The sequence below is a fragment of the Lagopus leucura genome, unplaced genomic scaffold (assembly GCF_019238085.1).
Source record: "Lagopus leucura isolate 7727_CA_CO unplaced genomic scaffold, USGS_WTPT01 Super-Scaffold_100039, whole genome shotgun sequence".
Lineage (NCBI taxonomy): Eukaryota > Metazoa > Chordata > Aves > Galliformes > Phasianidae > Lagopus > Lagopus leucura.
The window spans coordinates 3928749-3954672 of NW_024962288.1; the positions used below are offsets into that span (position 1 = coordinate 3928749).

General features: G+C 51.3%; 1 protein-coding gene across 1 annotated transcript in view; it reads left to right on the forward strand.

The window, feature by feature from the left end:
- The first annotated feature begins 4412 nt into the window (after positions 1-4412).
- The window catches only part of TOX2 (TOX high mobility group box family member 2), a 112896-nt gene continuing 91384 nt past the window's right edge, over positions 4413-25924 (forward strand). The window contains exon 1 of the mRNA XM_042883728.1: positions 4413-4514. Within this exon, the coding sequence (XP_042739662.1) occupies positions 4413-4514 (102 nt within the window). The remainder of the gene's footprint in view (positions 4515-25924) is intronic.

Consider the following 25924-nt stretch of genomic DNA (forward strand, 5'->3'; position numbering starts at 1 on the left):
CTGCCAGCTCCTCTTCTCCTTTGGGTAAAATCTGTGAAGTCCATCTGTGCACCACAGTGCCTGTATTTACACTCCTGGATGCAGTTCATGCCTTTGCTTACAGTTTGCCTGAGGAAAGCTTACATTTTTTTCTGGAGGAATTATAAACGTGGCGAGTCGATGCTCAGCGTGCTGAGGTGGGAGCTGGGCAGGGGCAGCTCGAAGCCCCACAGTGGCTCCGGTGCCACATCCCCATGCAGAGATGGAGCCATATCACATGGCCACACTATAACTCACCTTTGTACCCATGTTATCTCCCTGCCCCACATTTCCACAAGCATCTCTGGCCATTTGCACCATCTCCTCCCATGTAGCACTGCTGGGGAGGAGGACAAACAGAATGGGACAAGGACACCGAGTCCCCAGATGGTCACACAGCTCTGGGACAGACGTGAGATCTGTGCTCAGGACTCTCCCAGCAAGGCTGCATCTGACGGGTGCATTGCTTCTAAGGCACTGCCCCACAACGTGAGGAGAGCTCTGATGGTCACCCAAGCTTTGGGAAGATCAGGGTGTCTTTGGGTGGGGGCTGAAGTGGTAGAGCTGAAGGAGGGAAGTGGAAGAGCTGTTGCAGAAGGGTTCCCCTCAAAAGTGTCAGCAGAAGTAACAGCTCGGTCTCCACAAGTACAGGGCTGCTGACAAACCATGCAGCATCCTCCTGCTGCACGAAGTGTCTCCTTACCCATCCCAGCTCCTAAACTTGTGGTCGCAGCTCAGCCCGGTGCCTTCCCAGCTCCCATCCCTCCCATCCCCACCTTGTGCTGCTGCTGCTGCCCCTAAGGATGGAGTCTGAGTGCCGAGCATCCGCCAGGCTGTGTGTGACAGCAGCACACATGGTGCCACTCAGGCAGCAGAGCAATGCGAGTGGATGCGTGAGCACCCTCAGCTCTTCTCTGCCACATGTGAGAGAGTTTTGTTTGGTTCTGTTTGGGCTTCTGCAGTGTTTTATCCCATCAATGACATTAATTACGGAGTAATTGCCTCAGTAGCGTGTAACAACTCTCCTCTTTTTTAAAATAGATCTTCACACAATGAGTAAACTTTGCTGTACATGTGCTGCGTTTCTTGTGGCACGAAATAACGCGCAGACAAAATAATGTTTTTCCTGTCAGAAATTCAATGGGCATCTAAAGCAAAGTGACAGGTGGTTAAATAGCTGCGTTTAAAGGATGTCAAGAAGATTTTTTGGACAGGTACCAAAACCCAATGCCAGAAAGAAGGCCTAATACCATCTGCTTTGTTAGCAGAGCTGCGATTCTACGTTCAGTTTTAAATGATGTGCAATGCTAGATTTGTACCCTGGAGCTGTGGGTCACATGCAGCTCACCTGGGGGTGGCACTGAGCCTGACCCGCGTGGATGAGTGAGCACCAACCAGCCAACAACCTCCAACCAAACCCAGCTCAAAGCAAAGGGAAGCTCTCGCGTTGAATTCTGCTCTGCATTACGCGCGAATCCAGATGCAATGTGGATTTAATTAATCCACTTTCGCTGCATTTTAATGTACACATTTGCATTGTGTTCGTTGGCAGCCGGTTTTATCCATTTGTTCAGCACTTTTATGGCCAATGGAACTGCTGAATCCAAACACTTCCCTGCAGAAATGCGGAGCGCAGCTCTGAATTAAATTGCCCTCAGACGTAAACTGGGGGTGGGACTAAAATGCCAACATACCATTGCATAACACCTTGGAAAATGGATACCAGTATTTGACAATAACGAAACTGCAGAGTGCTCAATTACTTTAAAAATGATTTCAGCAGGCATTTTTTGCTGGCATGTCACGAATTAAAACATAGTGTTCAAAAGAGGGATGGGCGCTGGAGGACGGCTCTGAAACAAAGAGCGAAACTGATCACTTCAGTCCTTTCCCAGCTTCCAAACCTTTGAAATTCAGATTGTTCAGGTTTAGCTTCATATTTAGAAATACTCACTGTAGAGTTTTCTCTGCTTTGTGAGGAGTCAGTGCAGCTTAAATGGGATTGCTGAGGTAATCACCCTGCTCTTTCTGTCCCAGCGCTAACGTTAGGCATGAAATCAGAACTGCCATGTGTGCAGCTCCTGGTTCAGCAGCCCAGCCAAAGCAAGTCCCGACCTCCTGGGCCTGGTGAGCAGTCAGCCGCAAGGAGAACGAAGAGAACGGTGCCTGTTCATGGCCATGTTCTAATATCAGGCTTTGTTGTGCTGTGAACAACGAGTCCAGCTCTGTTTGCTCTTCAGCCCTCCGCTCCTGCCCTTTGGCTTGGCCCAACGTTGAAGGCTTTGCTCATTTTCTGGTCCTGTTTGAGGCTGCAATGGCTCTGTCCCCCGTGTCCCATCCCAGAGGGCACCCAGCTCTCCCTGTGCAGGACAGCACCCAAGATGAGCCACCTAGAGGCACACCTCGAGCCCTGGCCACAGATATCCCCATGGGCACTGTAGGTGCCCATCCCATGGGGATGGGACTCAGCCCCACGGTGCTTCCCCTGCTGCAGGTGAGCCGAGGCTGCAGGCAGGGGCTGCCCAAGCAGAGCATCAGCAGTGATCTGCTGGGATACAGCCCAGGGCAGGAGCACACACAGCACGTCCTCCTCCTCCTCCCCAAAGGAGGAAGCTCTGCACTGTTGGTCCCTGAGGGGACAGGTTCTATAGCACAGGTCCCACATCAGCACAGAAAGGAAAGCAGTTCAAACCAATGAAGGAGCAGCATTTGGAACCAGTGTGCCTCAAGGTGGTTGGAATGGGACTGCAAGAGAAGCAGTGCTGAGCATTCAGTGACAAAACGCTTTAGTTGTTACAGGAATCAACAGAAATAATCCCACTTTAAGTGAAAAAAAAAAAAACACCAATTCAGTCTTAACTGGAATGCTGCTAGCAGTGTCTTTACAAAATATGAAATTTAATGATTATGATAATTAATAAAGATAATAATACAGTAAAACCTTGCTAATTCATACTAATGACTCAAAGGCTGCTTACTAACTACTGAATTTTGTGGATAAACAAGCTAGAATAATGCAGCATAAAATACACTTTGTTCCTTTATTTCAACAACTCTCACTCAGTTTTAACTCTCTGCACTTTGCAATATGCAGTCGCTGCATTTGGGGGGGCTTTACAGAAACAATGAGGCCCAGAATTTGGGATGTCTGTGCGGTGTTTGCTGAGAGGTGGGGGAGAAGGAGCCCCTCCAGGGCGTGTGAAAGCAGGGGGCAGCTGAATGCGGATCAGCAAGCTGTGATACACACACTCGCGTGTCCCCATCACACCTCTGGCTGGCAGGCCTGGGAGAAGCTCCCTGCCAGGCTCAGTGCTCCAAAAGGTTTGAAAAAATCATAGTGAACAGGAAGTCGTTTTTGTGCCCAAATCGATCTTTCTGCTCAAATCAATGGAGGGCTCAACGCTTGGTTTTCATTTAAACGGGAGCCACGATTTTTACACAAGCACGGATTTCCTGGAGCTGACGTTCCCTCGAAACCTCCTCAGCTCGGCAGGGTTTGGCCAAGGCTGTGAAGCCGAGGGACTGTGGAAGAGCCGTGCATTTGCTGAGCTCGGTGCTTCAGCTGCAGAGCGGGGCTGCCCGGAGTCGTGCAGGGTGTGAGTTGTAACCGTGTCTCATAGCCACGGTGTTTAAAAAAAGAAAGAAAGAAAGAAAGAAAGAAATGGAGAAAATAAAAAGGCAATTTCCAGCAGCGGACCGCCAGAAAAGCGACACTTTCGGCTCAGTCCTATCCGCGTGGGCTCACACGGGAGGCTTATTATGGTCTCCGGGAACGGCACCGCGTCGCAGAGCGCTGTACAGCCCTGGGCTGCCCGCCCCACGGAGCGGCGGTGGGATGGAGGGCCGTCAGCGCGAAGGGGCGACGTTCGTCCGGCAGCGGGGTCTGCCGAGGTGCGGGATGGGCAGCGCGGGGCCGGTGGGGGAACGAAGCGGGGCTGATGTCAGAGGCTCAGGGTGGTGGGAGGGCACGCCAAGAGTTCAGAGCCGGCGAGAGCGAGCTGTCGGTTTTGGGGCCATTTCCGAGCGGACCGGCGGGACGGGAGGCACGGGAACAGGAGGCGGGACGATGGAGGCGCGGGCTGCGGGACGCCCGGCCGGGAGGAGGGCAAACCCCGCAGCACCGCCGGCGAGAGGGGATCCGCTGCCCCGACCCTTCCCGCGTGCGGCAGCCCCGAACCTTCCGCTCCCGCACCCCGCTCCCCGGGGCCCCGCCGCGAACAAAGCGGCCCCGTTGCGGGGCGGTGCGGAGCGGGGCGGGCCGGGGGCCGCCGCCCGCCCCCCCGCCGCTGCCGCCGCCCGCCCTCTCCCCGCCCCCCGCGCCAGAGGCACCGCCGCCGCCGCAGCCGGGTCCATGCCCGCTGGAGCCCCCGCCTGCCGCCGCCCGCAGCCCCGGCATGGACGTTCGGTTTTACCCCTCCGCCCCCACCGCCGTGGGCTCCCTGCCCGGCGCTGACCCCCCCTGCTTGGGGCCGCTGGATTATTATCACTGCAACAAGGTAAGGGGGCGAGGAGCGGGCCGACCCCCCCCCCCCCCCCCCCCCATCCCCCCACCCCCGGGCTTGGCTCGTCCCGCAACTTCTCTCCGGGTGGGAGGAAAAGTGCCGGCGGCGGCGGAAAGGGATCGGAAAAGTGGGCGACGGGGCCGCCCGCATCGCCCCGCACCGCCACGCATCGGCCCGCGGCCGCCACCCGGAGCGCTGCGGGCGGGCGGAGGGAGCGCCCGGGGCTGCGTGGAGCGCTCGGTTCGGCCGCGTTCGGAGCTGTCGGTTTGTTTTCTTGTTTTCCCTCCGGTAGTGTTTCGCCCGGAGCGGTTTACGTGCGCTTTTTTATTTGTTGCCGTTGTTGGTTGGCACTTTGTAGCCTTGTTTCGTACCCTTCGTTTGCCGGGCGGTGCGGAAGCGGAGCTGCTTCTGGATGCGGGGATGGGTGCGGGGGGTCCGGCACTGCCCCCCAACCCCCGGGCTCCCCCCGCCCCGCACCGCGCTCGGTGCGTGCATCGCTGTCGGCTCCCGACCCGCCATCCCCGTTCATAGCGGATAGAGGGATTCGCGGTGCGGGGATATTTGAGGGCGCTGCGGGAGCCGTAAGGAACGGCCGAGAGGAGCCGGAGGGGAAGGCGGAGGCAGTCGGAGCGCGGGGATAAAGAGTTCTCCGCGTATCGCATCCGTGCGGGATCGCGGTGCTGGAGCGCAGAGCCCTGCGGAGGGGCACCTGGGGGGGCAAAGCCCGATGTTTGCGCTGGGAAAGTTTCAAAAAGGGGCAAAACTGCAGCGGGGCCGCCGCTGTGGGATGGCAGCGGTTCGTCCCGCCGCTGTGGCACTTCGGGGCCAAACTCTAAAGGAGCGGCAGAAGGAAAGCTGAGCGGCTCCCGGCTGCGGGGAATTCAGCTCTGTGTGTCGGTGCGTGTATTTAACCGTTCTCTGGCGTTTGGGTTATTTGTCTATATTTGTAAAGTTGTAGTAAACCTAATAGCCCTCATTTATTTTGAGACGCCCGGTTCTCCCGAAAGGAAACAAATAGATTTCTCTTGCATTCACGTACTGGTTTCAAACGGTTCTCTTATCGCTGCCGCTGTTCATAAAACACAAATGATGCTCTTAAAACGCTCTCGAGAGCCGACCCCATGGGAGCCGGGATATGGGCGACCGAGTGCCGACACCGACGGTCCAGGAATGCCCATGGGAGCTGCATCCACCCCAATCCCACTGCCTTTAGGAGCTCCAGTTCGCCACGAAGTTCGGAGGTGTGGACGCGGTTTAGCGGTGCCCCGGTTCTCCAGGCCCACGGTGTGGGGCCGTGCCACCCCCAGCACTCCCAGCCCCAGTGCCTGGCCGTGCAGCCCTGCGCTGGAGCTTCTCGATGCCCCGAATCTCTGGGCTTAGGCCCGGATTAGCAAGTGATCGATCCACACGAGCAGCCCTTGTGTGCGCAGAGTGGCACCGTGGGGCTGGAAGGAAGCAGGAGCTGTGCTGTGAGAGCTGCGCGTGGGACACCCGAGAGGAGCACCCAAGGTACTGACCACTGCCACCAGATGCTGCTGTTGTCACTGCTACCGAGGATCTTAAGACAGCCGGGGGGAGGAGGGGAGGGGGGGCCAGGAAAGAAAGGAAGCGATTTACCCTTTTCAGGGTGCTTTTTCTTTTTTTTTTTTCCCCCTCTTTTCCGAGTTACCACGTGTCACTCGCGTATGCGCAGCGGTGCACGTTTGTCTGCGGGATGAGGCAGCTGGAAAGGAGGTAGAGGTGAAGTGCGCCCACTTTGTCCCCTCTTCCTGACACAAGTCCTGCAGTCCCGGCACCACAGGGCTGTGGCATCACCCTGCAGAGCTCCTCTGGGCTGCAGGTGCCCATGGGTGTGCTGGGAATCCATACTCATTGCTGCGGGTGCTGTCTGAGCACATGTGTACCCTCAGAGCCATGCAGGACACTGTATGAAACTTCAGGAAGTCCCATTCCCGTTCCAAGCTAAGGCATTGTCTGTCTGAAAGCTTTTCTGCTTGAAAAATCTACAGAGTGGGCTGAAGTGTGAAAATGAGGAAGTTCTCAGGCTGTACAGCGCCCCAAGAGCTGGGGAAGGAGCGCCTGTAGGCTCTGTTCCCCATGATGCTCCCAGCCCCAGAGCACACAGCAGCAGCCCACAGAGCCCGGGCCATGCTGCAGGTGAGACAGCCTGTGAAGGGGCTTTAACCCTCTGCTCCAAGTGCATCTCTTGTCCAGGCTCAGCTCTGGCTCCCAGGGGCTTTGCTGTTTGTTTTCCTATTGGGGATGCCGACGCACGCAGTGTCACCGCCAGTCAGCAGCTGCCCAGAGCCACAGTCCTGAGCATCCCGAAGTGCTTTGTGCACCATCTGAATGTGGTGTGGTAGGGAATGTGGTGGTGTTGCTGTGAGGTTCCCAATCCATGCACTGCAGCAAGCCACGGTCTCTCTTTACAGCCACAGAGGTACCTACAGTGAAGCAGATTTTCCATTTTTAAATGAACGAGGGATGTTTCAAGGGATGGTGAGATGGGGACAGTGTGTTCAGCCCAGGCCTGCCCAGAGGCTTACATATGCATCCTTTCTTTCTCCACCAGTATTTTGCCTTAGAGAGATGCTCACCTGTAGCATGTGCTGGGGTCTGTCCCCAGTGGAGACCCATAGTGAGAACTGAGGCTGAGCGCCCAGATTGGGAGCATGTTGGGCTCTGTGCTGACTGTGTTTGGTGAGGAGTTGTGGTGCTCTGGGCACACTGGCGGCACTGGGGCTGCCCAGATCTCCATCATTGGTGACCCACTTGGAGCATCCAGCCTTGCTTGAGGTCATGACGTTTGGGGAGAGGAGCAAAGCCCACACTTGCCAGAGCTGCTGCAGGCAGGACCAGTGGCACGGGCTTTAGGGCTGCATTGGTGCTGGGTTCAGCCTAGGGTGCAGAGGCAAATAGAGCAGCATGCTGCAACAAGCATTACCTGTGCCAGAATGCCTGCCCATGGGCTGGATCCCAGCCACATTCTGTTGGTGTGACTGCACAGGAGAAACACCACTTTGGTGTCAGGCTGTGTCCATGCAGTGGCTGCGAGGGCCTGGGGAGGTTCAGCTCACCCTGTGCCATCTCTGAAAGGAGAGCTGGACTTGTGTGTGGATCCACAAAGTACCATCAGTTGGGGTTTTGTTCTCATCCCAGATGGACTCATTTCTGCAAGGTGTGCAGCAGGTCCCTGCCTGAGCACTGTGTGTGCAGCCCTGGGCTGGGATGGGCAGGGAGAGAACCTCTGCAAATCCAGAGCAAATCTAAGAGGAGAATGAGCACCTCTCTTCTGAATTTCAGTGTACATCCTCAGTGGCCTCTGGTGTTTCTGTTGGTCAGGCTCGGTTAGCACAGTGCTGGATTTCCACTGAAGTCAATGATTGATGGGGAGGAGGAGGGGGGCCAGCTTGGAGGCACTGAATCCTTGTGGAGAGCACTGCTGTGGCACTGGGTTTTTGGGGGACTCCACAGCAGCACACAGGGATGCTAACAGGGGTGCGAATGGGGCGAGCCCTGAACCCTGCAGCATTCCTGCAGGACAGCACAGCCGTGCCCCGTCCCACCACCAGCACCCTGCTGCTCTGCACCTCCACAGACACCCTGGGCCCTTTTGGCTGAATAATGGACAAAAACTGCTTAACTGATTCAACATCGTCAATTATGGATAATTAAAGTCCAGTGGTCATGAGATGGATGGATGTTAATCTGCGCTCTGCTCTCTTCATCTTTGAAGAACCCTTCAGCAATGGGATTCAAGCTGCTGGTAGGAGTCCGGGTTGATGGATTAAGTACATTGCTGCAGAACATTCTGTTTTGCTTTGATTTTTACTGTAAATTGTAAATTGCAGCAATAAACACAGTCCCTTTCTCACTGTGTTTCTCCAGAACCGCTTTGCCATTCTGGAAGATAAAATATATTCTTTTCCTTTTTTTTTGCTTTGTAAGCCAGCTCTGTTGTGATGTAACATAAATCTTTCTTTGGGGATGGAGGGTTTTGGATGGGGAAGTCCAGCTGACTTTTAATGTGGGGCCCATTTGGTTCTCATTGGCAAGCAGCTCCCACTGAGTTGGAAATGTGGCTGTTGGGTCCCCAGTAAGGGCTGTTGCCTTTACCTTTGTGCTCATCCTGCTCGTTCATCTTTTATTTCTTGACAAAATGAGCTCAAAATGCATTTACCAGAAGTTGGCTTATATCTCTCAGTGTAAATGAAGCACATAATTGTGTTTTCCTAACAGCTCTACATTAAAAAGAAGTTATTGTGCTGCTAATGTGTTTTCCTTGATGATTTCACACCCAGAGAGGCTGTGGTATGCCACGTTCCCATCTCTTCTTTGTTTAATTCTTCATTCCTAAACTCAGGGTACAGCATTGGTGCATTGCACTGACTCCTACATGGAGATCTGAGCTCTGATGTTCCACCTTTGTGATTTTCCATACGTTTTCCTGTAATTAAAGCTTATTTTGGGGCTGAGCTGCAGCGGAGAGGGGGAATCTCACAACAAAACTTAATGAAACAAGTGCTGATATACCAAAAGGAGTGACTGGGAGCTGTGCAGTATCGTGTGGTTTGCACTTAGAAGGCCAGTTTTAAGTATTTTAATCCCACACGTATCCTCCCTCCTCTTCTTCCTATTGTTTCCTTTGGTGGTTTGTTCTGATGGATCCCATTTCTTCCTTGAAAAATGCTATTGGCTCCACACTGCCTGCAAGTCAGAACCTTTGCATTATGCCATCCCTCTCCTCTGCCATAATCCCATGCACAGATTGTGTGAGCTCTGCAGATACATTAAATCCCTTCCTGATGTGGCGTGCAGCTCTGTGGCTGGGCAGCTGTGAGCAAAGCGTTAGAGCAGGGCCTTCTGCCTGCAGTTGGTGCTCTGGAAGGGAGATTTGGGGCTGCACGTGGTTCTCAGAAACGTTTTGGAGGAAGCGGGATGAGCCGGGGCTGCATGGCCAGACTGTGTAGAAGGGAGCTTTACCCATATGCACATATGTATTTTCCTGTTGGTTTAACACCTTGCTCTCATGGTGGAATTTCTCTGCACTTCTGGGGTGGTGGGGTGGGACCCAGTTCCCAGCTCCATATCAGACTGTGTGGATCCCAGCAGCAGCTCCTTCCCACCGCCCTGATGACTCAGAGTTTCCATTTCCATCTGGATTCACCCACAGGCTCCATCCCCTTTCTGTCTGCATGCAGCTTTGCCCCTGCTCTCCCCTTCCCAGCACACCGTCCTCTTCTTCTGCCTCTCCTTTTGTTTGCGAGGTGCAACCTGTGCTGTGTGCTTGTGGCCAGAGCCTGAGATAAGGGCTGTGCTGTGGCTATGCTGTTCATCCTCTACAGTTGCCCTTGGCCTCTGTTTCCAGATGCAGTGGCTCACATTGCAGAACCCCAGGCTTTAGGGCTCAGCTCATCCTGAGCTCTAAGCATCCACTGTTGGAGACCTGGGTCCCTGGAGCGGGGCATGCAGAGCCCAAGGCTCCTCAGAGGCTCCTTTCCTCCCAGGCTGTGGGCTCTGAGGGGCATGGGTTAGTGGGCATGGTGGTGATGGGTTGATGGTTGGGCTAGAAGATCTTAGTGGTCTTTTCCAACCTTAACAAGTCTATGATTGTATAATTCTAGGATTCTGTTTCCTCTCCCTGAAGGGTTTCACTGATGGATGCTCCCAGCAGTTCATTGCCCAGTCTTCCCTTGGGAAGGTGCTGGGCTATGGGGAGCTGCTGAACTGCTGTAACAGGAGGGTGCTGCTGGGGAGATGAGATGAGAGATGGCAATGGGGAACTTGGTTCCAGAGCACTGGGAGGGGGCAATGCCAGCTCATCCCAGCTGAATTCAAAGACCTTTTGTGGCCATCGTTATCTTAAAACAAAGGTAAACTTTGTCAAAAAATAAGCTGATTAAGATGCATTCTATGTTTCTCATCTTTTACTGGTACTTGGAGCAGTGTGTTTTTATGGGGTGCGCACCCTGCCTGCCATGGGACATGTCCCACTGGAGGTGACTTCAGGGGCTCTCAGGACTTGAGGCACTCATCCCTGGGGTCAGAAATGAGGCAGAGTGCACTCAGCCCTCAGTGACACAGAACAAAACTTGAACAGTCTAGAAATGGCATTAACTTCAGGAAAACTTCAGAAGAAACGTTGTATGGAAACAAGCTGGGGCAGACAAAACAAACCAACTTATGTCGAGTCCAAAAGAATGGAGTTGAATGGTGGGCGCAGAAAGCGCATGGATGTCGTCCGAAGAAGGAAAAGCAGAAATTCTGCTGGGGGGGAATCTGGGCTCTGCAGCTCCTGGTGGGATCCTGCTCTGTTTGCCAGCATTAAGCCCAGGCAGACAGCTTCTCCCCAATGCGTTATCTTGTCTCTAAATAGCGTTCAAAGGAGAAGAAGAATGTGCTGTTAAAAATACTGAACTTTGGGGAACGGCTGGCAGCCTGCGCCGCTGATAAGTGTTGTTGATTGAAGATCAAACGGCCCTTGGAAGCAGGAGGAAACCTTCCAGCGGGGCCGAGCCTGCAGCCAGACAGTGAGGTCACTGCCTGCAGCCTGTGGGTATGGAGGGACCTGTGCTGGATTTAGGCTCTGGGCTCCTCCAGCCCAGACGGATGCTGGCGACGCGGTGCTTTTAAACCTGATAAATCTGTTAAGGCTGAGAACAGCATTTATTAGACGCCAAGAAAGACAGAGTCATGTTTTCATTATTAAGTGGTAGGGCTTTTTTTGTTGTTTTCCCTTGAGATAAAAAGTCTGTCCAGTAGGCTGCAGGTCGCAGAGTGAACCAGAGACCGGGGACGTGTGCTCTGTAATGAATTGACAACCGGCATCAAGGTGGCAAGTGAACTGTGGGCGGCTGTCTGCTGTGGCCATGCCAAACTGCACACGTGGGAGATTGAACTGTTTTAGTTAAGTCAGACCAATGTGTAGGGTTTTTTGAGAGCAATTTTAAACAGATTTTTCTACTGTTGGGCTTTGAAAAGGGGAAGAGTATTACCTATCTATTTATGTGTCAGTCTGTCTGTCCAACTATCTATCCATCCATCCGTCCATCCATCCATCCGTCCATCCGTCCGTCTAAATGTATCAACGTTAGCTTCGTGAACTTGCAGCCATTGAAGTGAGGTGGTTGGTGCGCAGTGACCTGTTGGGAACAGAGAGCAAACCCTGGTAGGAATAACTGTTTGTGGTATGGAAGTGGGTTATCACATTTATGCAAGAGCACAAATGAAACAGATACGTGTTTAAAATCATAAAATGTCAGTTGGAAGCAGCTCTGGAAGCGTATTTAAGAAATTAGCAATGGCACGTGCAGCTGCTTGGTTGCTGTTCTGGGGTTGGTCGGATACAGGGCTGCATTCCTGAATATGAGGTCCTGCACACTGTCAAAATGAGATCACTACAGAACTGGCAAATCCAAGGTTATCATGGAAACATTTCTAGTTTGAGCTGAGGTTCATTTTAAGTCCTATGCAGAATTGTCCTCCAGTATGCATGTGAATCCATAGATCCAGTTCCTATTTGCTGAAGAGCACCTCTCTAAGTGATTTATCTGGGAAGTGCGGATTTAACATCCTCTTGTCTTGTGAAGCTGTCTTACAATGTTGTGAAGCTCAGCTGGAGCTTCTCACTTGCTCCCAAAGCTGGAAATCATGGGCAGCATTTTGAAAATGCCAAAATCTTACTTGGAGACAAGGAAGAACAAACTCTCGGATCTGGATCTGGTGTCATCGTCGTCGTGTCACAAGAGTGGAGATGGTGCCAGCTGGGATGGGATCCCCTGCTTGGCAATGAAGGTCTCAAGAGCCTGTGGCAGTGTGGCACGGACAGGGACAGCTGAAACTGGTGGCCATCGCTTTGGAGTTGGAGGAGCCACCAGGGAGACACGGCTTCCTTTGGGCTTTGTGCTTGTTTGGAGACAAACTCAAGGCCAACCAGTACTAATGGGGGTACCAATGGACGGGAAGCCGGACGTGAGCCAGCAGTGTGCCCTTGCAGGAAGGCAACCGGATCCTGGGCTGCATCCAAAGAAACGTGGCCAGCAGGGTGAGGGAGGGGATCTCTGTTCTGTGCTGTGAGACCTCACCTGGAGCACTGCATCCAGGTGTGGAGCCCTCAGTGCAGGAGAGACACGGACTGGAGCACTTCCAGAGCATTGGAGCCTCTCCAATGGAAATGATCCATGGAACACCTCTCATATGAAGACAGGCTGAGAGAGCAGCATGGACTGTGCAGCATGGAGAGAAGGCTGTGAGGTGACCTGAGAGCAGCCTGTCAGTATCTAAAGTGGGACTTAAAGGTGCCTTCCAACTCTAAGGATTCTATAATTCTATGACTCTATAATTCAGCACCGTCCGGGCTGAACGAGCTTGAAAACCTTACGTGACACTTGTGGGGCTGCTTGGAGCTGCTTGGCCACTGTGATGAACACATTGGATCCCTGCATGAGCACACTAAGCTCTGCAATTGGCAGCCCCGGGGCCAAGGTAGCACAGCAGGAGCTGCTGAGACCTCACAGCCTGGGGCCCTGCAGGAGCGCGTTTTCCCTTTGCTGTGGTTATGTGGTGCAGACTTGACCTGCGTGCCATAGCGAAGCAGAGCTCGGTCCAAGGGGCTGGAAGGAGGTGAGAAAGGGAAAGCTGAATTCCCTGCTCATCTGCTCCACAGATTCCCTCTGTGGAGGATTCCCTTCTTCCTGTCTGTTGCCCAAGTGTTGCTTCTGTTGCGTCCTTATGTTTTCCTTTAGCCTGGGGGCTGCTGTGAGAGGTGTCTCAGCGCTCTGCCGGCTGTTCCTGATGCTTCCTTTCCCTTGCTAATACCAATTGTTTCTGCCAGAAGTCATTTTGCGGTGTTATGTAAACCTAGAATCACACACTAACGCCCTGAGCTGGGGCTCCTGCATGTGCTGATGGGACTGGCACAGTGTGCCACAGGTCGCTTGGCACAGCACCCAGAGCCAGCAGCCCCCAGCCTCGTTATCCACAGCAATCAGAGCCAACATCTCCCTCACAGCTGATAGTTTTAGTGGGAGGATTGAAAGCATGCCGTCAGTCGCTTGGAGCTGGGATGTAAGCTTGTTGCTGAGTGTGGTACCTGCATATCAAAGCTCATTCTTGGCATGGGGTCTCTCTTGATGCTGTTGGGTTGGCAGCAGCGTTGGTGTGCACTATATGAGAGTGGTTTCTTGAGGATCTTTGCATCTCCACCTCTCTTCTACTTGTGGCTCACTGCAACTGGGGCTGGAGCTCCTGAGCACCTTCATGGGGATGGTGTCCCTGCAGGGACGGATTGGACCTCTCCTCCTGTCCCAAATGGTGTGGGACCTACATTGGAGCATGCACACTCCTTTGGTTGTTTGCCTGGAAAATGATGCTAGCAGAGACCTTAATGAATTTCTAAGTGCTTCTTAATGTGATTTGGCAGTCAGATTGGAGGGAGGGAGGGAGGGGGAGAGCAATGGAACTACAATTGCTGCATGCCCAGTCTCCTCCCCACACACTCCACGGTTTGTGAGAGATTAGAGGGAGATTAAATCCCACGGAACTGGCAGGTGATGCTGATGGATGTTTGGAGGGGATTAGGCTAAATCCATTCCTCCTCCTGATTTGGCTCAAGATTTGAATTCATTGATAAGATTTGCCCAGGTTACATCTCTGAGACCTCCTCTGAGCTGGTGACTATGCGGAGGTGTAAGTGAAAGCAGAACCTGTCTCCAAAGCAAAAAGGCTAACGAATTAACCTTTATAAGGTTGATGAATGCTTAAGATAACTGTACATCTATTCCTGTTGCAGCATCCAATTAATCTGCAGTGCCACGGAATTGAAGGGCGCTGGGCTGGCTCCTGGCTGGGGGCTGATGCCTGCATCCCACCATAACGTGCCCAGAAGGTGTACAGCAGCAATGGAGTTGTGTGTGCAGGGTGTGATGCTCATGGGCCGCTTGAGTTGAAATTCAAAATGCCATCTCTCAAACTAGAGATGAAATGAAATATGAGTACAGCTGTGCACTGTGGTTGAACATCTAGATCCAGCCTGGGATGTGTTGGTGGTTTTCTGTTTGAGTTTCCTGCTTGGAGCTCTTCCCCTGGGGCTGCTCACACAGGAGGGTGGTTGTGGCTTGGCCAACTCAGGGTGTCACCTGCAAGCCTGTGCCTTGGAATGGTGGCTTTGGGATGGATCAGAAGAGGAGGGCAGCTGGCAAGCTGCAGGTCTCCTCAAGCTACTTGTCTCATCTGGGTGCATATCAAGAGGCATAAAATTCTTTCTGACCAAGAAAGATTTCTGGCAAATATATTCATACAAAGCCTGTCTTGGAAGCATGGGAAGACTCACAGTGTGGAAGACCCAGCATATGAATTCGTGGCAACACAGTATGTTCCCTGTGCTCTGCAACACAGTGACTCATGTTTGTCACCAAGGGATGGTAATGCCAGGTGGTTTATCCTGAATGTGAGTTCCAGGCTCTGTAAGATGGGGCTGGAGGTGGGAAAGGTCTCAGCAAGTATTGTGGTGGTGCAGAGGATGCAAGGACCAGTCTTGCTCTATTCTCTTTGCTTCCTTGGAGTTGCTTCAGGTTTATAGAGCTGTAAGAGCAATTACAGTTCCCTCCCTACTGTTATGGGGATGGAAAGGAAAAATGAAGCCCAATGGTAAGTCACAGACAGCTGGGAATACTTTAAGAACATAGTGCTTGGGAATAACTTAGAAATAATGTAACTGAAATTATGCTTTTCTAGAAAGCAGGGAGAAAGAGAGCTTAAAATGAAATATACATTAAACAGAGCCTTCTTGACTTCATTAAGAAGAGAATCTTAAGGGCAGCGATCTGCAGTTTCCTCATCATGCAGCTGCACAGCCCAGTGTTTGCCAGTGAGCGTGTCTCTGTGAAAAGCAGCAAGTGAATCCACCATATGGTGGAGGAGAATATTTGGTATCTTTGTGTGTGTGGTGATGGCAGTTTGTTTAAAATAGGGTTACCTTTGCATTTGCTTCTTTGAACAAGAAAAATACCAGTTGCTGTAAGCTCTCCATTAGAGTTCTTAAGCACTTTGGGGTCACATTGCTCAGCCTCCTGGGAGCCAAGAGCCACGGGGATGTGCAGCACAGGTCTGTGGGTGGGAAATCTGTGTTTTGGTGTATAACTCAGTGAGGAAGAGCAGCATCTCACCCCAACAAAGTAGTTGAAGCATTTCCATCCATCCAGTGCTGTCGTTCTCTGGATGCTGGGGCGAGGAAGCCTAGGTTTGGTTGGACCCCTGGGGAGGTGCAACTCAATGAACACGAAGAGGAAAAGCACCAAATTCTACTTGCATTTAGGGTTATTTTTTTCCCCTCTTTTTCTAAAACGTGACTCATGGTGGGATGCAGGAGGGGAGCTCTTGCTGCTGAGCGATGTCCTCAATATGTCCACGATGGCCTCAATAGCTGTCGGTGGTGCAGAGCAGCTGCCAAACCAGCAGCATGTGTGCATGCACAGCCCTGAGCTCAGGAGGCTCCTGTGCACCCAAGTCCAAGGGAGAGCTCAGCTTGTTGGAGCTGCAGATGCACGCACAGCAAGCCGAGGCCTCGGCAAATTTGGCACAGGTTGGCTTTCCAGCAGTATCCAATGATGTAATAGAGCAAATATTGGGAGAACAACATCTGGTAGCACTGCTGCCTGTATGCTCATTGCAAACAATTTGTCAGACCTGTGTAAACGTTCAGTTTAGTAACAATGCTGCGGTAAGAGGATCGTGCAGCCAAGGCCACCTGCTTGCTTCTTTTCCTTTCCCATACACTAACAAGGACATTTTTAGTCCGGTTTTGTTTTCAATGCAATGAGTAAGACTTTGAAAGCAACTGCGAGCATTGAAAAGAGAAGTCAAGCTCTCCTTGTGCAAAGGTGTTGGCCATTTATTTTAAGCATCGCACGGCAGTTAGCTCATTATCTCTGAGCTGTAAACCAAATGGGGATGATCTGGATATCCTGGAGAAGGAATCAGTTCCTGGCTGGGGACAGGAGGGTCTCTGTGTGCTGCTGGGGTAGGGCTGGGGCGTGCAGGGCTGGGCTTCCCCTGCTGCATGAAGCAATGCCCCTTTGTAGTGCCGTCTTGTTTGCTCCACCAGGTCTTGGGGACGGGGATGTTCTCAGCATCCCACAGCCACGTTACTCAGAGCCTGAGCAGCCCAGCTGCAGCTCCAGGCCTACAGGAGATCTTCTCTTTGGCACATCACTTCAATTCCATTCCTTTCAGAAAACCAGGAGGAAAAAATGGAAGAGAATTTCATTCACTTCCATGCTCATCTCCTCCTCGAGGAAACAATGGCAGGGTAAATGGGCAAGGCGGTGCTGCAGCAGTCACTGCTGCCTGCGTGGCTGAGTCATGCACAAAGGGCAGAGCTGGGTCAAGAGCCATGTTTGCAGTGACCATTGGAACTGCACATCTGTCCACGTTTATTTGAGACTAATAGGGCTGACAGAGGCAATTTCTCTGCCCTGGCTGTTCCAAAGGGGAGTTCCACCCAGAGGTGTTGCTGGGCCCATCCCAGGGCAGTGCCTGGAGCACGCTGCGTGGCACAGAGCCCACTCTGAGAGCTGGGGGCTTCTGTTGTGAACCAGAAGAGAAGGCAGTTCCAGTTTTTGTGAACTTGTTAGATTTGATACGAGCAGAATATATTTAAAGAATTAAATCTGAAGTCCGAGAGTTGAGTGACTTTAAGGGCTCTCAGGAGATGATTGCTCATGCCTGCCTTTGCATGTTGAAGCTCCCTGCTCGCAGGCTAAAACACCTCCTGGCAGTGCTTATGGGGCTGTTGGGATCCCATTCCCACTCAGGAGGGATGGGCACAGAGTTGGACACACAAAACCAGTTTGTGCCTTTGGAGATGGGGGACCTCTGGTCTCAGTGCTGCTCCACGAGGCTCTGCTTCCACCTCTGTGCCTCCCACCATCTGGCTTTGATGATCATAGAATCATAGAATGTCCTGGGTTGAAAAGGACCAAAAGGAAAATGTCATCCAGTTCCAACCCCCTGCTGCGTGCAGGTCGCCAACCAGCAGCCCAGGCTGCCCAGAGCCACATCCAGCCTGGCCTTGAATGCCTGCAGGGATGGGGCATCCACAGCTTCCTTGGGCAACCTGTTCCAGTGCCTCACCACCCCCTGAGGGAAAAACTGCCTGCTAATATCCAACCTAAACCTCCCCTGTCTCAGTTTGAAACCATTCCCCCTTGTTCTATCACTATCCATCCCTGTAAACAGCCGTTCTCCCTTATGATGATGATGATGATGACAGATGCTGCTCTCCTCCAACTCACTTCTGATGGTGAATTAAACCACAGCTTTTTTTTTTCCTTTCTTTTATCCCCCAGTATTCAGTGCTGTGAGCTAAATTAGAATAGAAACCTTTTCAAACCATTCCTTTAATAAAGTATTTAGTTAATAGACGCTGCACAGCTCGCAAAGCTTGCAGGAATCTGACACGGGGTATCATAATATTATGATATTTAACAGCAAATCCTACTGCATTATCAACTTACCTCTATAGCATGGAGGAGGCAACAGCTGAGGCATAAAAAACTAATGCTTCAGTATGACAGAGCTAAAATTGAACTTGGCAATTACCGCGTGCGTGATTCACAGCATTGTGAAGTGAAGCTACTATATAAATCAGCTCCAGTAATCATAGGGTTTAAAATTAGTCAGTCACTATTAACTCTGCCGGCGTTAGCGTGTGCTGGAGGATGATGAAAGGGAAAGGTATGGAATATCCAGAGTTGGCTTTAAAGCAAAGGCACTCCCGTGTGCTCCCAGCGGGAGGTGTGAGGTTCACATAGGAGTGAGGTTTGGGTCCTCCGACAAAGGCTTGTGGAACATTTAATTGCACGGTGCAGTCTGATCTTTTTGAATGCTTAACATCCTTCAGAAAGCCCCTTTTCATGTTCCCAAGACTTTTGCAGTTTTACAGAAGGTAAAGCGATGATTGAATTTAATTTTTTCTCTCTTACAGATGATGATGATGATGATTATTTATTTTTTTCCAGAACAGCACTATTCAAATGCTTTGCAGTGCTCTTCAATGCCAGGCGTAGAAAAAAAGGAATCAGCGGGATCGTGTTTTATAAATGGTGCTGGGGAAGTGAAAGGCTGCTCTGAAACGAGCCACCACTCTGACTGCTGGATTTTGGCTTGGTGCAGAATGCATGGCATTGGCTGGGAGGAAAAACAAGAGAGGCATCGAGTTGTTCTGTAGGATCCCGATGGTGCATGTGTGTTTTGTAGGGATACAGAGCTGCTGGTGTCCCTGGGTGTGAGCAGGGCCTGGGGGCAGCTGTGCTTCGTGCCGCAGTGCTGTCCCCACTCCTGTAGTTCGCCTGGAGAGGTTCAGCTTCATTTTTGAAATAGAGCTGTTTTGGGCTCGGTGACGCATGGCTTAATGGACACACACTGCAAGAGCTTTCCAAGGAGGGTGGGGATGTACTGCTGCCCTGGTCTGGCTGCAGCCACCTTCTGTCCCAGCGCAGGTGGCAGTGTCCTCTTGCCAGCTCCAGCCAAGTGCAGACATTGCAGCAAAGCTCCATTCATCCTTTCTTAATTTTTTCCCCCGTTTGCTCTGCCTGTGCAGCGCAATAGGTTCAGGCTCACAGCTGGGCTGTTTTTCCCCTCTTTCTCTTTTCCCCCTCTCTTTTTAATGGGGAATAGGGTGGACGTCTGTCCCTGCCATGACAACTGAAGGCTGTGAAGGTCGCTGTGCAGATTGAGCCTATTTGCCATCCTACACATCTTGGTGTTTTGGAAACGGGCTCTGGTATTTGTCTCACCAGCAACAAGGCATTCCATTATCAGCCAGAGATAACGCTTGCCACATTCAGGTTAAGGATTTTGAAATCTATAATATAATTTCCAGTTGTTTGATATGGGGTAAATGGCTTCCATTCTTTCTGCCCATAGCTTTAAGATTCGGGAAGAATTTATCAGTACTTTTAACACTTCCATTGAAACCCTGTTTCTGAGGTTATGGAAATGAGCTACAAATGAAAGTCACAGCTCAAGAAGCAGGAAACATGCCTGTGAGCGAGGAAAAAGCTGTCACTGGCATTGTGAAGAAAGAGAGGTATAAATAGGGCATTGGGTTAGAAAGCAGGAAATCTGCGTGCTGTGGGTTTTACTTGGAATGTCTTCTGGTGACCCCAGATAAGATTGTTAACCCTTGTCTCTGCAGACAGTCGTACGTGCTCACTTATGGGCGCTGCTCCTGGCTTTTGGGATTGTGTGACTGTTTGAAAACGCAGCCGCTCCATCAATCATGGGTCTGTGGTTTTTTTGCTTAGAGAGGATCTCTCCATCAAAAAGACTGGATTTCTCAATATTTCCTGCAGAGTACAGCTTAGCCTCTGTCTCCATGTGAAGGGCCCGGTGTGACGAGCAGGACAGGCATCGCCTCTACGGTGTCAGTGGACTCTGTGTGATTGCTGACCACTTTCAAATTGATGGTGTTTTAGTGGAAATGTTAAAATAAATGGTATTTGTGAGGAGCAACTTAGAATCATAGAATCATAGAATGGCTTGGGTTGGAAGGGACCTCAAGGATCATCGAGCTCCAGCCCCTCTGCCACGTGCAGGGCCACCAACCTCCACATTTAATGCTAGACTTCTTCTCATCCCCACTGTGAACCTAAGAAAGGCCTTCCACGTGAGGCAGCACTGCAGGTACCCGTGGTGTTGTTCCTGTCCCAGAGGACTGGCTCCAGGTGTGACACAAGGTGATGTCCTGGGGGATTTAAAAGTGCATTTTCCAGAGAAGGGCACGTCTCTTCCTGAAACACCAAGGGTCTTTTCAGCCTGCGATCAGCACTGCTGAGTGTGCATCTTGGCACACTCAAAATAGGGTCTGGTATTTGTTGTGCACTTCTGTAACTGTTTGGAATGTGCTTTCTCTTTTATGGTGTGCACTGGGTATGGAGACAGGCAGGGGGAAATGATCAGGGTGGTTGTTGGAATGGGAAAACCAAACGTGGAGGTTGTAACCAGCGGGCAAGGTGCTGCACAGCCTTCCTCCTAGGATGCAACCCATGAGATGTGAAGTCCTTCCTGGCCAGAGCTGTGGGCACAGGAGCATCCCCACCATCTGATGCTTTGCTTTGGGCGGTGATGGCCTGTGTTTGGGGGTGACACACTGGAGCAGGTTGCAAAAGGAGGCTGTGGATGCCCCATCCCTGCAGGCATTCAAGGCCAGGCTGGATGTGGCTCTGGGCAGCCTGGGCTGCTGGTTGGCGACCTGCACACAGCAGGGGGTTGGAACTGGGTGAGCACTGTGGGCCTTTGCAACCCAGGCCATTCGAGGATTCTATGATTCTATGATTCTATGAACTCCATGATGTAGCCGTGGAACAGAGCCATCTCACTGTGGCATATGATAGCTTAAGAAACAGCACTGAGGCAAAAGCAATGCTTTGAGAAGCGGGTCTGGCCTTGCTGATGCTTCTGGTTCCCAGGACTGACAGCCCCGGTGTGTGTGTAAGTCATGGGGTGGTGTGGGTCTTTAATAAAATGGCAAGTGAATCTGATGGTTCTGTTACAAGTCAAAAATTTGGCCTACGGAGTTATTTCAGGCTTGCACAGTCTGAAATTGTCCTCACAGCCTGAAATCACATTTCAGATAGAAATAATAACCTCCAGTCTCTCTGATCCCAGCGTGCTCCATAACAAATAAATGGTGCCTTCCCCGAGGTGTCATCCCAGCAGCTTTCCAGGAGTGCAGAAGATGCAGGATCAGACAATTCCCACACCTCTCAGCTCCATAAATATTGGTCTAAGTAATTTTTTTTGAGTACTGCCCACCTGGGCAGGGGGCATTGATGAGCTGTTGCTCTGAATCTTTCAGAGGAGTGATTGCCCACACTTCTTTCTCTTTGGTGTCTCTCATCTCATCTTGCTCTGAATGCTGGTGCTTTCAGCAGGAGGCTCTGAGTGCCCAACCTGCAAGTTTGACAGCTCAGTGCAGACACTGACTTTGCTGCCTTTGACTCGTGCTTCCACCACCAAAGCTGAGCCTTGCCAAGGAAGGCTTTCACTGCTTGCAACCCCCTTTGCAGAACTGAAATCGCTGGGCACAGAGCAGTCACACCCTCTTCATCAGCAAGAGCAAAGCAGAATTTGTCTCATATCCCTCCGAAGCATGCAAACATGTGCTCTGTGGGCTGTGCTGCAGCGTGGCTCTTCTGCTCGTGCAGGTTGTTTTGTTTCCTGTGGTGTCTGTGTTGCTGCCGAGGCAGTTCCACGAACCTCCTGTTTCTCCCAGGGCTGTTTGCATGGCAGGTGTTTGCTGTGATAAAATATTGACGGGGAGGAGGAAGGAAGGCTTCATTCTCTGGCTGCCTTGCTCTTTCTCTCTCTCTCTCTCTCTCTCTCATTATTTTTCAGATGAGAGGTATAAAAAAGGCCACATTTTGATTGAAAATGGATTGAGGCTAAGATGTAAAACCCTGGGAACTTCTAGAATTTGAACATGACTGTGGTTTGGTGCACGTTTAGATAACTCTGCCTCTTCTGGGTGCTGCCAGGCCTACTTGGGCATGGATGGAAGTGCAGGGCTGAAGATGCAGCAGGCTGTGAGATGCCCAGGACACACGTTGGGCATGGGGCAGCACCTACATAGAGTAACAGCTGTGTGCTGGAGGCCTGGATGTCCCTGCAGCCAAGAAAGCACGGCAGTGTGTGTCACTGTGCTGCCCCACTGATGCTGCAGGTCTTCAGAGTGCCCCAGAATGCAGCACTGTTCCTTGCAGGCATCGTGACATCGTAAGAAAAGTGGTGAAGAAATGGTGAAGGGGGATTTGGGGGGTCGGAGCAAGAAGCCACACTTCATTTCAGACTCGTTCACTTCAGTCTTCATTTCAGACTCGTGTTTCTTGTTTTACAAGGTGATCTTGTATTCAGCAGAGAATATTTAGCACGAGCCCATAAGCTGTGAGTTAAAGCAGTTTTCCCCTTGGTGGCCAGCTGGGAAGCCAGGGCCTCCCTCCCCACGTTTCTCTCTTCCTTTCTGTAAAGTATGTTGGATGTTATTTCTCTGTTTTCCAAACAAGAATAAACCTTGGTACTTCTGGTCCAGCTGCTGCACGGGTATTGAGCAACATCAGTGCAATGCTGGGAGCAAAGGCAGGGCAAGCAGATTTGCACATCGTGCTGCTGCTGATTGCCTGTGGTTGGGGATGGGCAGCATGGAGCAGCAGGTGTTGGCACAGCCCCATTCCCCACTGCTGTTTCAGCTGATGGCAATTGCAGGCAGTGTTCTTAATTTGTGCCCTTATCCAGGTGTTATGGCTTCTGCTGATTGGATGGTTTGAGTTTGTTTGGAAGCTCCGTGGCGTAGTGATAATTGCCAAAAGAAGGACATTGGATTAATTGGCAAATCCTCCAGCACAGGATTACATTAAATGTGGGTGATGTGACTGCCTAGCTAAGTTGGTACGTGGGCTTTGAGAGTAAATCCTAGAGCAGAGGAGGAGGAAAATCAAAATCTGCAATCATAAAATGGGAGTTAAGTATTTTTTTCAATATTGAATTATGGTAACAAGGTGATACTCTTCACCTTTTGCCCTGCTACAAGAGCAGATCTTGTTGAGAAATGGCTTAGCAGCTTTTGCTGATTCATGACAGCAGTATTCTGGCTGGGGCTGTCCTTACAAGAAGACCTGATTTTCCGCAGCCTTGCACAGTCCTTTACTGGCAGCACCAAGCTGCCAGGGTCATGGGACACGGATTAAAACCAAGTAAATCCTGTATAAAGCTTTGATTCCAGCATTGCCAACAACTGAAGGAGAAACACCACTGGTTTGACACTTCTGACACTTACTTGTGGTTTTTGCCTTGGCCTTCTTCTGGTGAGGATGTGCTCAGGGTTACTCATGACTCATGGTTGGCGCTGTGCTTGGGCTGCTAGAAGTGGTGCTGGGCTGAAGCTTCTGCTCCTTCTCTGCACCTCCCGCTGTGTTGTTGGGGCAGCACAGCAGAGCCCACCTCTGTGGTGTGAACTCAGCACTTCTCCATCCGGAGCTCCTGCTGGAGGCCACGTGGGCATCTTCTGCTGGCTCCATTTGCCCTCGCTCTTAGGAGATTCCAGCCAGATTCTTATTGGCATCTCCTTACAAAGAAACACATCTACATGTTATCAGATGAATAGGAGAATGCTTCTGATAAGAATACAAAGTCCTTAGATAAGATTCTCTTGAATTATGGGTCTCATCTGCAAGTAGCTTATTCTTCAAGGCTTTCAACCCCAGTTCTCAGTACAAAACTGAAAGTCCTCGTGCATCAGAGCAGCAGCAGATGTCAGCTGAAGGACACGCTGCGTTGCAAGCAGTTGTGTGCCAGGAGCGTGGGCCAAGTCTGTAATTGTGAATGAGGCTCCTGTGTGACTGATTCTTCTGTCTGCTCCCAAACTGTGCGCTGGTGCTGCTGTGTTTTGCTGAATGTGTTTGCCTGGAGGCATTGTTTAAGAAGTAGCTTTATGTGCCTGAATCCCAACCTGTTGAATGCTTGCAAGCAGTTCGATTTGGTTGTTTCTTGCTTTTCTTGTGACTGCTGTGCAGCTGAATAAACGAATGCTCACTCCTTTGAATGCTTGCAAGAAGCAGCTCGGAGCCAAAATGCTGCTCTGCGTCCTGAGAGCAGTCCTGAACTGCACCAGGAGAGACGAGAGCAAAGTCACTTCCTGGAAAGGAGAGAAGAAAAGAGTTGCTTTTAATAAAAGTCTTACAGGGTGCCTTTTTTTTTTCTTTGTATTTATTTGTTCAGGCTCCTGCTGCAGCTCACCGCTTCTGCAGCCCTTGCTGGCTTCTGCTCAGAGGTGCGTGCTGCTGCACTGAGATCTGTTCCTGGTCAACCCAGCTCCCATTGCTTTGCTTGCAGGCTGCTCCTCCTCTGAGCCAGCAGCTGGCTCTGTTTCAGAGCTGCCTGTGCCTTCCTCCTCTTCCTGGGCCAGCAGCACATCTGAATTCCTGGCAGCCCTCTGACATGTCCAGATATCGGCCTTGCTGTGTGCCCTGTGCCATGCTCCACAGCAATTTCTGTCCTTGAGGCTGGAGAGGTGCTGCCTGCAGAGGGAAGGGAGGGCTGCTTTCTTTGCAGGGAGCATCCCTCCATCCTGCACGCCTGAAGCACTGGAAATTGTCTCATGCAGATTGCTGTCTTACAAGTGTGTCACGCTGTAACCACCGCCTTGCTCTGGAGAGCACAACAAGCAGAGCTCCAGATCTGATTGGAAGGCGCAGTGAATTCCCAATCAGAGGATCTGAAGGTTTAAAAGACAATTCATTAGCTTTTGTACCAGTCTGTATGGCACGTGGCTCAGCTTGGGTCTTGGTTTAAGCCCTTCCTTAAAGCACAAAGATTTTTTGCAGGGTTGCTGTTAATTTAGCAAGCTTCTCAAGGGGCTGCAGCCCTGGGATCAGTATCAGTGTGACTTCATCCCTCCAGGCTGGCAGATCAGCATCCACACTGGGGAGGGTTAGCAGAGGTAGTGCATCCATTTCCATGAAGTGATGAAGAAACTGGTGAATGAACCTGGCAAGCGTGAGGGCTCTGGCACGTTGGGTTTTGTTTCAGGTGAGCTGGTGGCACGAGCCGGTCGGCTGGGTGATGTGAGCCGGGCTCTGTCTTGGTTAGCAAAGCCTACAAAGAGCAAACACATTGCTTATTTATGCAGCCCAGATCCTGGTGTGACGGCATGCCACACAAAAGCTAAGCTGACAGTAATTAGAACAGATCCCCGCTCAGTGACCCAGAGAAAAGTGAGCACTCGGGGAGATAATCATGGGTGAGAGAGGCAACACAAACCAGAAAATGGTGACTGTTACAATTTGAATGAGAAAATAAGCTCTTAAAGCAAGCTGGCTCCTGGAAATCCCATTAGCGCTGACAAATACCCAGCTCTGGGCTTCTGAAAACACTGTGGTGAGCATCTGCTCAGGTAAATAAAGAATCCAGTTTCTGTTTGAAGGTGCTGCCCGCTCCTCTGCTGGAGGTGGGTCTGTAATATCAGCTGTCTGCTGGAATGGCCCGCTGTCATCTCCGTGTTCACATCGTGGTGCTCCGTGTGGTCAGGGAGTAGCTGCACCTGCAGCCATGCTGGTAGCCCACAGGCACAGCATTAAGGGTGGTGCCTTGCCAAAGAGTGGGCTGGGGGGTCTCTAAAAAGAGCAGGATTTGGTAAATTCAAGTCTGTGTTGCTGCTGGATCCAGTGATTTCTGACCAGGTTTGAGACCTGCGTGAATTTTGGTCCTCTGATATTTCTTGGAATGGTTTTGAACTTGTTTGTTGGTTTTTAATGAGGATGCTCAGCTCATGAGATGAAGAGGACCTCAGAGACTCTGCTCTGATTGTGGTTGGCTGAATGGAGGAGGTAACTCCATTCAACGCTGTGTTG